The sequence below is a fragment of the Leiobunum rupestre genome, chromosome 6, assembly GCF_980474605.1.
Source record: "Leiobunum rupestre chromosome 6, qqLeiRupe1.1.hap1, whole genome shotgun sequence".
In the NCBI taxonomy this organism is placed as follows: Eukaryota; Metazoa; Arthropoda; class Arachnida; order Opiliones; family Sclerosomatidae; genus Leiobunum; species Leiobunum rupestre.
The window spans coordinates 35,420,529-35,434,395 of NC_143389.1; the positions used below are offsets into that span (position 1 = coordinate 35,420,529).

Sequence of the window (13,867 nt, forward strand, 5' to 3'; positions counted from 1 at the left end):
GCCCCGGCAAATTATAAATGCGGGCCCCCAAGAGAGCCATTACTACGAATGATAACTATAGAGTAGTTTCAGTTCGTAGCTTTGGCTATATGGTCGCCATTTTGTGCGGGATTTTTTCTCTATGGGAAAAAGCATAGGTGACGTCGTGTCACGTGATACTGAAATCACTGTATAGAGTAGTAGCACTCCGTAGCTTTGGCCATGGCCGCCATTGTGGGCGCGAATTTTTTATGAATAGGAAAAAGCATGGGTGACGTTTTGTGACGTAGCACTGCCATTACTCTATACGTTTTCGGAGATAAACCCGGGAAACGTATACCTCGTTTGTTCAAACCCGGCCCCCTAGGCTTGAAAACGTCTAGATGTTCCCGTTCACAACGCCGGTCGCTTAACCTCTCTATCGTTCACTTTTGAACCATCCACTGAACCAAAACTAAACTTACCAACAGCGCGTTCTTTCGCAATTTTGGTATTTCTCGTTTTAATCGAGGCATCAAAGTATATTGTAAATTATAATTATTCGACCGTAAAAAAAAGAAAGATTGAGATTAGAAGTTGGCTTGTAAAAGGGAAAATTTTTTGGCGAAAGTGTTTTCATTGTGCTCGCAGATAGACGCGGGAAAATACGGGTCAAAAGGGCGGAGAGCGAAACTTTCCGAAAACATTTTGTTATCCCGCAAAACAAACAGCTTTAAAAAATCGCTAAAAGAATTATTGCGAAACGTTGGGAGAATTTCCGGGTCGGGTCAAAATTATAATGTTGTACCAATTAAAAGACTATTAAATTTTTAATGAAATAATGCCGAGTTTCGAGTTTTCACGATACGCTCTCTAGATAAAAAGTGTGGTTTCTGCGTTTTACTTTCACCAAACCTCCCCACAGGTCAAACATTAAAAAAATATAAAAAAAAAATCGAACCACAGAGTTAAGAAATTTTGGTGTCAGTTTTCGCTTCTTTTCAATTCTATTATGATACCGTAAATTACTAAAATTGTGTCTATAATGTTTGGATTATAACAGTCTCTAACAAAAGTCCATAAGACACCTTCGGCCCAGAAAACTGATATAATAAAAATTTCTTCTAAAACCAAATTATCCCAGATTCATATTTGACCCCAAAAGAAGAAAGTCCGCCGGGGGCGTACCGAAGAGGGTCGGACCTAGGTCGGACTTGATTTTTGTCACTCTCATACTCTCATTAAATTTTCTTCTGGCTCACTTGGCGAAATATTTTCTTAAGGGCATCCTTCTACACAAAACGGTTAATACTGAACCAACGGAGATTTCATATTTATATAATGATATTTTAGGTAATATAAATTTAGTTAAAATTAAATTTTTTTAAAATGTTTTAAAACTTGTTCGTTTAACGGTGTCAATTTGGGCTGTCAGCACCACCGCTACCCTTATAAAGTCATACGGGTAAAAATCCCCATTGGTTTCTAGATAAATTTGGGAAGCCGGGCCGTGCTTAGAGGTCTCGCCGCTAGCCTCACCTGGATTAAGAAAATTCTTAATCCAAGGCCTCATACACATGATACACTTACAAGGTCCTATATCCCGTCTCCAACTCTCCATTAACAATTTCCCTATCATTATACCCCGAAAGAATATTTATCTTTGTTTTATTACATTTCCTTTGTATAAAGGATCCGATTTGTCGGTAAGCTCGGAAACTAACTTTCCTCGGACATTTTCGCGACTAAAGAATGCGTTGATTTTGCATAAAAACCTCGAAAGACGCATTTATACAAAATAAATTCGGCAAATATATTTTTTTTTGACAGAGGGAAAGGCAGATAGCGCATACGCAGTCGTTCTTTTTATCTATAAGTTAATATACCCCCTGCATGGTCACTCGCGTAGTTGCGTTGCCCTTTAAGCAATCTTTTCCCGACCTAACGGCTAAATATGATGCATTTCACCTCGAACTATTTTTCTCTTTTACATTATAGCATAAGTAGTCATATATTTTCTCATATACTTTTTTTCGCAAAGTTAATACGTTAATTTCATTTTTAGTTCCACAAATGGGACTATTTCTACATGTAGGACCGAAATGTAGTAGTAGTAGGAAGAGGAGTAGTAGTAGTAGTTAGATGTCATAATTTGCAACACCTTTCATAGCTTTTAATCGAGGCTTCATATCAACATCATTTTTTTTTCAAAATACTTATAAGCCTACTCGGTACCTGCGGAGCCAAGATTCGTCAGCTTAAACTGTTTAATTATAATTTGGCAGAGCTTTTAATTTTACCCCTCCTTGATATTTTACGCACGTTTTAAGCGTAAGTGACTTTGCGAAATTGGCCAGAAAAATAGGTAACAAATTAATTTTTTTCCCGATAATGGTTTTTGGTATTAGCAAGAACGTATATATGTATAATAACGTTGAACGATCAAATTGGCGCCTGATGCTATCTAGGAGCAACAAACACAAGGAGAACGCAGCTAGCCTTTAAACACGCTAACGAAGGGTTGAGTACGAATTTCATTGGACGAGCCCCACGAGCCTTTACGCTGAACGTTTTACGGGCGGGGGGGGAAGACAATTTCGGAATTTTCCCCTTCCGACGGCAGCAGGCGCTAAAGCGTCTAGCCAATGAAAAACGTACACAAGAAACTCCACGACTTTTGACGGGTTGCGTTCTCCTTGTGTAGGGTGTTGTGTTTGTTGCTCCTAGATGCCATGATGCAATCGGTTACAGAATAACTCCGCCCAAAAAACCGCGTGCGGCGCGCGCTAAAGGTTAAAACCGTTTCTAGTTCAAGCGCGCGCTGCACGCGGAATTTAGAGCGGAGCTATTCTGAAACCGATTGCATCATAGCCCAAGTGCTGCCTTTTGTTATTATTGGTTTCGTTTTAAAAACTCTGGAGCGTCCCTTACTCTTAAGCTTACTCAGTCGCTTTTGGATTTTATAATCCCTCAACCGCCGGGAGATTGTGGGAGAAAACTTTTTATTGAGTTAATATCCTAACGTGGATTAGTTTGGTTTGGTCACTCACGTGGAAAGGTTATCTTAATGCTTTTTATTAAATAATATGATTATAATTAGCTTAAGGGACGGGAATGAAAAACGTTTAGTCAAATGAAATGGGAATGAAGTAGTCATGGAATGGTAATGGATGGAAACGAGTAGTCATGGATGGGAATCGATGGGAATGGATGGAAACGGGTAGTCATGGAATGGGAATGGATGGAAACGGGTAGTCATGGAATGGGAATGGATGGAAACGGGTAGTCATGGAATGGGAATGGATGGAAACGGGTAGTCATGGATTGAGAATGTATGGAAACGGGTAGTCATGTAATGAGAATGGATGGAAACGGGTAGTCATGGAATGGGAATGGATGCATCACGATTTTCGTTAACAGTACTACCAGAAAAATTTATAATTTCGTTACAACCGTTGGTGCACAAGCAGTTCGGCGATGGTGTTTAAAATAATTAGAGTCAATAAATCGGTTGCGGCACTTTTGAAATCACAGCGGCTGAGAGGTAATTTGACTTTATCAAGGGCGTATTTAGGTGGTTTTGTAATACAAACCATCTCCCCTCGAAATGCATCGACGGGGGTTGCACAACGTAACAAGGTAAAGCGAAGTTACTTATAGGTCTCAAAAGGAGTGCAAAATTTGAACTCCACCCAAAATTGGGCATTGGCTGTCCCTTGCACCACTAGGGATAGGAAGGGATATAATTTATTAATTGAGAGTGAATATTCGATTATCGAGCCCTTCCTGTCGCGCTACATCAAGTTGGGAACTCAGGGCACACATGTTTGACATTTGCTCAACAAATTATTTTATAGATATTTCTAACACATTTGGGGATTGTACGTACCAAAAAAAGTAGGCATGTGCGAGCCTTGATTTTTGGGTTTCGAGTCGAGCTTCGAGTATTAAAAATTTCACTTTTCGAGTATCGAGCCGAGCTTTCGAGCTTTTAGGCATAGCTTAAAATGTGGTTTCGAGTACTCGAAGAATTAGGCTTAGTTTAAAAAGAGGGTTCCGAGTACTTGAATAATTACTAAGACCTAGCTTTATAAAGGGGGTTTCGAGTACTCCGTGATAGATTTAGCTTAAAAAGACTCTGAACAATTGGGTTTATTAAGTAAAACATTTTTCAAAAATAAACTATATTTATTGACTAGAAATAACTAGTAACAACTATTCTTTTTCAATATCTGATTGTATCTTGTGAGCCACTGGGCTGTATTTCATCTGTGCTTGTACTTTGATCAGAAGAATCATTTAAACTAGAATCTTCACTTTCATCACTAGGTTCTACTATTTCTTCAATAAAAGAATAATTACTGCCAGAGCTTTTATGTTTATTTGAAACCATATTTGAGGTCTAAATTAATAACTGGCCATACAAGGGATTACAACAATAAAATAGTGGACTGATGAACCGCCATAAAACTAACAATAAACAGCTATGGCACTATACGTAATGTAACTTACGGTTTTAGTTTCGTTTTCTACATTTAAAATTGGTGACCAATCAGAAACAACTAGGACTTGTACCTCACCAAAGATAATTTAAACTCGTACCCTAGATTCGAAATCACTCTCTCGCGCGTTGCCGATAGCGTTTACCCACTTCCCGCCGGAACTCAGAAAAAATTCGCTCCATGGTTTGCGCCTTACCGCAACCACGGCCGACTTCGATCACGCGCTGCCGCGCTCGTGGCAGCGCGTGATCGAAGTTGGCCGTGCCGCAACCGATGCAGCCCGATTTTTCTGGGGTCACGTGCCGGAAAAGAGTAAACGCTTCGTAACAAAACCGTCAATGGGAAAGCTCTCAGTATTCGAATCTAGGGTAGGAGTTTAAATTATCTTTGACCTCACCCAATAAGAAATCTTAAAGGGAATATAACCTCAGGTATTTGGTGTGGAACACCAACGCTTGCAGCTCTGGCCGCTCTTGCCTTTGCCTTTAAAAATGTTTGGCGCCACTGTACAGGGACATTTGAAAAATTGAAGGGGTCTTCCGTAAAGATTGCTTTGCAGGTTATATTCCCTTTAAGGCGGGACTATAGAATATTTTTTGTAGCTTTTCCCGCCATTTTTACAAGCTCGCGAGTAGTGCCTTGGTAAGAATAATAGTTTCGAGTACTCGAAATTTAAACCTAGGCCTCGATTTGATGCTAAAGCCATTTTCGAGCTTTTCAAAAAATGATTTTCGAGCTTCGAGCCGAGTACTCGTACATGCCTAAAAATAAGCCTTAACAACATGTATTACATGGGAAAAGTAAAAAAAAATGTGTTTTTTTTTATGAATTTTAATTATGAAATAGTTAAAATTTTGCGTATAAATTTAAGGCTGTTTTATTATATAGGTGAAATTAAATTAAACCATAATTTTCACCACAATTAGAAGTGACAACCTAAACAATCCTTTCCAATTTATGTTGCACTTCACGAAATTTTAAAATCAGTTCTGGAACACCCGCTGTCACACTATCAGTTTGTAAATCAACTAAATATGAGGCGACTAGATCCAAACAGTGTGACGCCAATGGCCTTCTAAGGAAGAACACAAAATTTACCATAAAAGTTTGCTATTTAAAAATATCACATTTTTTAAGATAGTCAATCTAGTGGAAAAATAAAAAATTTAGTCTTACCTTTCATTGGAGACTGTAGTTTTTGCATTATCGGCGAAAGACGTTATCAAGTGGCAAATTACTTGTAAGAGATGGTGGGGTCTATGGACAGTCCTCCAGCATGGATCCCTGATTCGATATAATTTGTGGTACTCTTCCAGGAGTTTGGGAAATGGAACTCCAATTAGAAGAAGTGTTTGAAAAACCCAATCAATATCAAAATTGATTGTACAAGAACGAAATTCTAAATGCTTGATGAGAAAACCTAAAAAGCAAATGATAAGTTTTTAGTTCTGAAAGTAAAGCGATAACCAACAGCATTGATGATTTTGATTATAATAAATACCAATTGGAAAATATTTCTGGGACGCAAAATAGATCCTTCCCAAGCTGATGATTTTATTCCTAAGAGCAATTGTTCTCATGTCAATCTGATTTCCTACAGTTTGTTGAAGGATACCATCAATGATGTTCTTCCACAAGTTTTCCAATAATAAGGGGTCATAATGTTCGGCGCAGTGTATAATAGATAGCTGAGCTTCATATAAATCAAAGGGTTCCGCAAAGAGTTCAAATAGCTGTTAATTTCATAAATAAGCTTGTGTTAAACGGTTTTTCTCAAAACAAAGAATTTCAAACGGAAATTTTCGTTCTTACTTGAGTTATATCTAATAGGTCAGAATTAAGTCTATTTAAAGCATTAATCACAACTGGTAACTGTTGCTTCTGACTTAAAGCTTCTGTGATTTGAAGCTGAATTCGTGCCACTTGCATTTTTTCCTCGAGTTCATGCAAAAATTCTCCTTCTGAGGCTGAAGACGTAACCCTCAATTCCGAGCTTTTAATACATATGATGGCTCTAGATAAAAATTCTAAACGTTGCTGAAGGTTAACTTCAGGGCTAAAGTTTGAGACATCAATAGAAAGTATTAAAATATATTGCTATATTATATATGTTTTCAAAGATAAAAATACACTGCACCTGTGCCTTTCAGCTAACTTAAGAAGTATTCGGGCAGCCGCAGAAAAGTTACGGTTCTTTTCATAATATTTCCACATCAAATCAATGGCTGTTAAATTATCATGATGCCTGTCAACATTTCTCTTCAAATAAGATTCTAAAAAGGGAGTTTTCAACTAAATAGTAAAGTGTCATTAATACACATAAATTAAGGTGAGTAGTGTTAGTACACAAACCTCCAGCAGCTTTTCCGTTAATTTCTTATCAATTAACCAGTTGTATAGTGCAATGTGAAAGAGCTCATCATTAGACTGAATAGCTTGTTTGAAGACCATATCCAACTATTCGTAATAAATCAATAGAATAGTGTAATTACAAATAAAACCTTGGTCCAAGATCTACATTCACTTACGTGTGATTTTCCTTCTTCAGGAGCCATAGTATCAGGGTCAGGTGGAGGTAAAGGACCAGGACTTTTGGGAATACTGGGTGACTGTGGATGGGAAGCGCTTAAACTCATCAGATGACCCAAGGTATCTAAAATGGCTTTATAACAATCCATCCTATTTGCATAGGCCTGGAAACCTTGTCTGTCCTCCTGTGGCTCTCCATTACGAAAAAAATGCAAGGCAAGTCCTTGGGGATCTCTTTTCTCAGCAGCTCCTAAGCATAAATCCACTACCCCTTCGTAATAATGGACACCATGAAATAGTCGACAAACTGCAGGTAATTGAAGCTGAGGGCTGATGTCCTGACACAACTGATTAATGTAAAGGAAAAATATTTAAAATGTTAAATCACAGGCGTAATTTCAGACCAGATAGGCCGCACCTCACAAAATAACCTAATTAATAAAAAGTCGCGTGATATGAAGCATCTAATTATAAACGGTCATTATCAGTAAGTGTAAACTAGTGGCTTGCATTAATGGCACTCATAGCATTTCCCATTGAAACAACTCCGAAAGTGACCCGTTTGCCTACTACGTCATCGCTCGAGTCAGAGTACTCGAACTCGAGACGAGTACTCGCACAGGCCTAGTTATAACCGGTATGGCTGGTTCCATGCCAACCCAGGAAATTAAGCATTCACATGACGGAACGGGAAACGTACTTTCAGTAAATGTCAAGCGGAAAGTAACGGTACGCATGCCGAGTCTCTGAAGAACTTTTCGTGGGTCAACGGCACGGGAAAAGGGCTCGCACTAAGGGTCGCGAAAGTACGTTCAGTGGTCAGCGGCACGGGAAAAGGGCTCGCCCTAACGAGGAGACTACCCGAGGTGGTAATCACCGATTTTGTTGAAACTAGGTGGGTATGTAGACCTCTTGGTAGAATGATATTTCACCAAGGGAAAATTTGCAATGGGCATTAGTTTTGCCATGGCAACCGAAAATGTTTTTGACAACACAGTATGTATATTTTCCCATTGAAAATAACATGGGAATCTGAGCACTTCTAAAAAATTATAATAATAACTCTAATTGAAATTATTAATTTTGATCAAATTCAAACAACTAAACTATATTTTATTAATTTTGAAAAAATTCATTTATTACCATCGATTTGGCGATTAGTTGGTAAATACAACTTTTTATTTTTATATTTCGCTTTTCTCCATTTTTATCGATTCTGATCAATATTTACATATTTTGATCAAATTGACCAAAATATCATAAAATTAATTTCATTTGTCAATTTTGATTTATTTTTTTGGTTTTGAAAATTTTCAATGGGAAAATATACATACTGTGTTGTCAAAAACATTTTCGGTTGCCATGGCAAAACTAATGCCCATTGCAACTTTTCCCTTGGTGAAATTTCATGTTACCATAAGGTCTACATACCCACCTAGTTTCAACAAAATCGGTGATTATCACCTCGGGTAGTCTCCTCGTAAGGGTCGCAAAAGTACGTTTCGCGGTCAGCGGCACGGGAAAAGGGCTCGCACAAAGGGTCGGGAAAGTACGTTTCGTGGTCAGCGGCACGGGAAAAGCGCTCGCACTAAAGGTCGCGAAAGTACGTTCGACGGCACGGGGAAAATGTTGTTTCGGGCAAGGTCCGGAAAATAGACCTCACGCATAACTACCGGAAATATTTACTTTTAAGGCTTCTTTAAGAATTTTCTCCTTTTCAGTCTTATTTTTTATAGTTTTAACCATGACGAGTTTCTCGTGCGCCTTAGAAAATACAGCATCTTCATTTCTGAATATTGATGGGCATACTTCCCGCAGCCGGCTGCTAATAGCATCCGTCGTTGCATTATCATCTAGATAGTGATGAATTAGCGCAGTTACTAGGGCATTACAAATCTGAATAACAAGCAAAATTTTAAAAAAGGTTCATAATTAAAGCTGATGTTGCTTATTTTTTACATCTGCTCCATTGACTATCAAGTCCTTGAAATTGAATGCTCGTAGCTGAGATTGGATGTCTTTAGTTAGAGAAGCAGCTACGACGTGGAACTGATGATCGCAAAGAACTTTCCACAAGCTCAAAACTTCTGTTGTATGCTTTATCAGTCCTTGTAAATTGGACAAAGAGATCTTTTCTTGTTGTTGAGCTTCAACTAAATTAAATAAGAAATTAAATGCTCTTATAAGTTCGAAAAGTATATTAGTGAAATCTTTTAAGTTCAACCTTGATTTCTCCTCTGAATTTCAGAGTGCATAATATCCTCCGATCGAATATAGCTCCCACTCAAATGAGGACTAAGAGGATCTGGTTTGCGGTTTCCACCAGGTATGTTAAGCAGATGTTGCCAATTGATCTCAATAAAATGTTTTAAAGCAGCCAATTTGTCTAGATAGTCACTCAAGACCTCCGAGCCTATTCTACTAACAATCTAAATCAAACAAGTAATGTGTTTAATACCTAACCAGTTAGGAGAAATAAAACCATCACTTACAAGATCCGGCTGGCTGTTAATCGATAGACTGTTATTATCATAAACTAGCCTTGTATTCCAAATAGATCTTAATGAACACAAAACATAATTAAATAACAATATTATTATAATATAAATGTGTCTTAATACCTAACAATTCGCCCAAAATAAAGGTATAGACCATTGTGTTTGGCTGAGAAATAACCTTCAGCAGACCCTTGCATTTGTTGCATCTGATAAGACCCTGGATCAATTTGATTTGATGAGCCAGCCCAATTCATGGTACGATAAGCAGAAGCTATATTAATCATAAATATATTACAATCACTGTAAAGTAGAGGATATTTAATTGAAACTATACACTGAGCTAATGGGGACTGAACAGGAGATGAGGCTTGAAGAGGTGGTCCAAGAGCAGTAGAATGGGCAACTGGTAAAGGTGAAGCAGACCAAGCTAAGCAAACAACTTTCTTAGAACCCAACAAACCACAAATAGTAATTTTGCAGGGAAATCAAAATTTACATGATTGAGGTTGATGTCCAAGGTGAGGAGATTGATGGATGTAGAGAGAGGGAGATGAACCTTCACCTCCGTACATGAAAAATGCAAGGGTGGACCACTCCACAATTCTTTTATCTTGCAATTGCCTGGAGCAGGCTAATATGAGGCAAACGGCGCAAGCTTGACTTTCTCTTAACAATGAGAAGAAAGATTTAACAGCTTCACAATCAGGTCCTTGATTGTCTAAGAGGAGCTGCCGTAACTGTTCCCATGGTTGGAGTTTGGTTATTATATGACTACCCTAAAAGATGTTGGAATGAGTAACAATAGCTAAATTTTCTTACTATCTCTATATGAATAACCTGAGGTGATAGAAGGATAAACTTTTGAGGTGGGTCGCTGTGTTGGGTAACTAAAACTGGAGGGTCAAGGACCCCACTGTCTGCAGCTTGGGGGGGAGGTTGTCTTAGTCTTGGAGGTGGTGGAATCTCTCGTAGAGCCCAAGTTTTACCACCTACAGACACTACAGTCTGAAAACAAGATATAATTCAACAAATAGGCTACTTAAAAATGTCATAAATTATTAAATAATTAATTCTAACATGAAGCTCGATCAATCTCGGTTGACTTGGGAATGTATCATTGCTCATCACCCAGAGCAAATCATTGTCCCCTTTAGACGAAACCAACAAAGAAGTGCCTATATTCAAAAATAGCTATAGTCGTAATAGATTTCATTAGAATTATATTAGAATACCTCGCTTGTAATGCGCATGATGAACTTGATTTGGCTGTAGAGGAGAGCCTCCTACCAAATGCCCAGGTGGAAATCGAACATGAACCACCGTTAGAGAATAGGGTCGGGCTGGTTGTAGCATGGAAGTAGTGGTGAAATACAGTCTAACTCCAGACTGAGTGAATGCAACCAAATGAATATTAGGGGATTCTTGCAATTCGACACTGTTTATGTGTACAATTGACTTCAGAGCTACTGGGTCTTCATTTCTATAATTTCCACATATAACACCATTATCTATAATTTATAAACAGAGTATATTGTCAATTAATACAAACCTAGCAGCATTCACTGCTTGGTCTATGATTGAGGGTGGAGATGCTGCGACAACTTTGCTCATTTGAAAACCATCTAAGCCCAAATCAAATATCTTAAAGAATAAAAAAATGTATGAATTAACTATTTTCTTATGGAGTAAATTAATATTCCCACCTGAATTCCACCTTTTTCTGAACGTGCGTAAAGAATATTTCTAGTTTCATCTATTTCTATTTGGGCTACCGGATCTGAAAATTAAAGACTAATCAGAAGGTGTTTTGTATATTATAAAAATTATATCTTGCATACCCTCTTCATAAAAAGCCATGTTAATGAATTGCGGGACCAGAAAAGATAAGGAACTAGCGGAATGGTTGATTTTTCGGCATTTCCTTCTAAACCACCCATCCTCAGCCTTCCAATATAGATATGAAAATTGATTCAGTTTTAACTCTATATTTCATTTACATACATACAAACGAAAATAGTTAAACCTGGTAAATTAGCTCGTATACAGAACCATCTTTACTTCCCATGAAAACCCTCCCATTTCTTGTGCCTTTAATGCAAACCATATGAGCATTATCCGTAGCTAATGTGAATAAAGGCTCTCCTAATAAATGCATTTCTTCAAAAGGTGGAGAATCTGCCATTGAAGAAAATATTAACGATTAATGTAAAAATTCATATGAAACCGGGGGGTTAAGCTAACCATCTCTTTTTCTTGTGAAACTAACACCTAACAAGACAATTTCAATTGGTGTTGCTAAACACAGCAAGAACTGAATGTGAGGCTGGAAAATCCCTAAAAAAAAAGGGTTATTGCACACTTGAAAATCTTATTTTCCTTTTCCTACTTTGAAAAATAAATACCTGGCTTGGGGTAAATAAGACCTACAGATAAAATGGTTTCACTTAAGCCATCAAAATATGCAAGATCCCCTCTGTAAATTAAAAAAAAAAATTCCATTTTAAACTATCACCCAAACAAAGCTTAAGAAGATTAACTATACCCATCTTCATATGTCCAAACGAAAATATCCTTGTCAATAGTCAGCCATGCTCGGCCAATTTCAGGGAAGATTCCCATTTCGCAGTAGCTTTGCATGTCTGGTAAATTTCGTTACGGAAAACATTATCTAAAAACCGTCATATTCTTTCTGAAAATCACACCAAAAAGATACGCCCAAATTGTTCCATTAATTCTGCTGGAAGGGGAACTTTTTTAATGGGTCCAATTTGAGAGAGAGATTTTAGGCTTCTGCTTAAATGGGTAAGACCAGGGTAATCCGAATCTTGTTGACCACTTTGATTTGGAAGATCTAAATACAATAAATAATGACATTTATTTAAATGAGAATTGGTTTTTCATAATACTGTTATTATTTCATACCACCAAGTGATTTGAAGCAATCTAAAAGTGTTGGATTTGTGTAGTCAATTTGAATGAACTGATCAACAGTTCTAGCAGCTGATTCAATATTCATAGAATCCCCACTTCGAAAAGGCATGCTACTTGATAGTTGTTGAGACATGTTTGATGGCAGATGTACCAAAACCATTCTATTCAATCAAAAAGGATCAGAATATAAGAATGTAATGTACCAAATGTTAAAATTCCAAAAAATTGTTCTTTAATGAGAATAAATTTATTTATCTCAATATAAATTTCAAATGAACAAAGATACAAACCTGCCTTTTGAACGTGTTTGACTTCAAAAACCGCCAAACGAAGGGGCTATTAGTCTTAATACAGAAGGAAGCTGGCAGCCTTGTCTTGAACTTTGAACCATGGACTATGTATACATTAATTAGTCCATGTTTGAACTGTGATGGCCAAAGGGGAACGACCATAGATATAAGAAATGTATATAAAGGTCTAGATAAATTTCGGGGCGTCTAAGCCTAACATAAAATACGGAATTGACACCATAGATATAGGAAACGTATATAAAGGTCTAGATAAAATATTTCAAAAGGAGTGAATACGGAGGTGACAGCTAGCAGAAACGCGTAATTTCTGCAGGCTATCCTTATAAGGCGCTATCATGGACTGTAAAATTTACAGTCCGTGGCGCTATCTATCGGTAAGAAAGCTCGTGCTATCGTCGCGAGAGCCATTGTTTCCTGTCGTTGCGGGTTTTTTTTTGGTGCGGAAGGACGTGTCTTTTTTGTCTTCGTCTTTCTTTTACCTTCCCTAGTTCTTTTTTTTTCTCTAAGCCTTTTCGGCCTAGCTTCTTTTGTCTTAGCTTTCCCAGTCCCTATCCTGCCTAGTTTTTTAGCTTTCCCCTTCCTGTTTTAGTCGCCCGCTTTTGGGACTATGGCTTCTTCCTCGGAATTTGCCGGCGTTTCTCAAGGTATGGAGTTGGCCGAAGATGACTCTTCCGGCTACATCACCGTGGATCGCCGCGGCCGGCCGATAAACCGCGCCAAGCGTTCGCGCTCGCCGAGCGTTGGGGAACATTCCTACGTACGTGCCCCCCCCCCCACCGCGAATTCCAGGACGTTTCGGCGCCCGGGCACCCCCTCGCCGGGGTCTCCCCCCCCCCCTCCGCCTGAAGCCGTCTTTAGAAGGAGAGAAATTCTCAAGCCTGGGTACAAAACAACTTCACGTGTATACGCGATTTACGAGGTAACCGCCCCCTTTTTGGAGGCTAGTGCTGTGGAAGCTACCGGCTTCGATGCACCGACAAGGAATGTCAGCCAATGAAAAAGGCGTGCCGACATCTTATGACGGCGCCCACAGAAATGCTCTCGTAAATCCCGTATACCGTTGGTGCTTTCGGCGAAGGGGTCACTTTTCAGCCCCTCCCACAGGGGGACCTGCTGGTCTTCCCGACAACAGAGGAGC

At 38.5% G+C, this 13,867-nt stretch overlaps 1 protein-coding gene across 1 annotated transcript; it reads right to left on the reverse strand.

Moving 5' to 3' along the window:
• Window positions 1–5,296: 5,296 nt before the first annotated feature.
• Window positions 5,297–12,824, reverse strand: Nup154 (nuclear pore complex protein Nup154). Its single transcript, XM_090177744.1, has 27 exons — window positions 12,709–12,824; window positions 12,410–12,579; window positions 12,201–12,338; window positions 12,030–12,126; window positions 11,890–11,960; window positions 11,729–11,821; window positions 11,511–11,662; window positions 11,326–11,431; window positions 11,191–11,264; window positions 11,037–11,128; window positions 10,720–10,967; window positions 10,565–10,662; window positions 10,325–10,492; window positions 9,984–10,263; window positions 9,822–9,914; window positions 9,611–9,758; window positions 9,482–9,548; window positions 9,214–9,418; window positions 8,949–9,142; window positions 8,676–8,885; window positions 6,989–7,336; window positions 6,813–6,917; window positions 6,598–6,752; window positions 6,273–6,516; window positions 5,962–6,193; window positions 5,637–5,880; window positions 5,297–5,535 (listed from the first exon to the last, which is right to left on the reverse strand). The coding sequence occupies exons 2-27, from the start codon at window positions 12,576–12,578 to the stop codon at window positions 5,397–5,399; spliced, it is 4,170 nt and encodes a 1,389-aa protein (XP_090033870.1). The 5' UTR covers window position 12,579; window positions 12,709–12,824; the 3' UTR covers window positions 5,297–5,396.
• Between the last annotated feature and the right edge of the window lie 1,043 nt (window positions 12,825–13,867).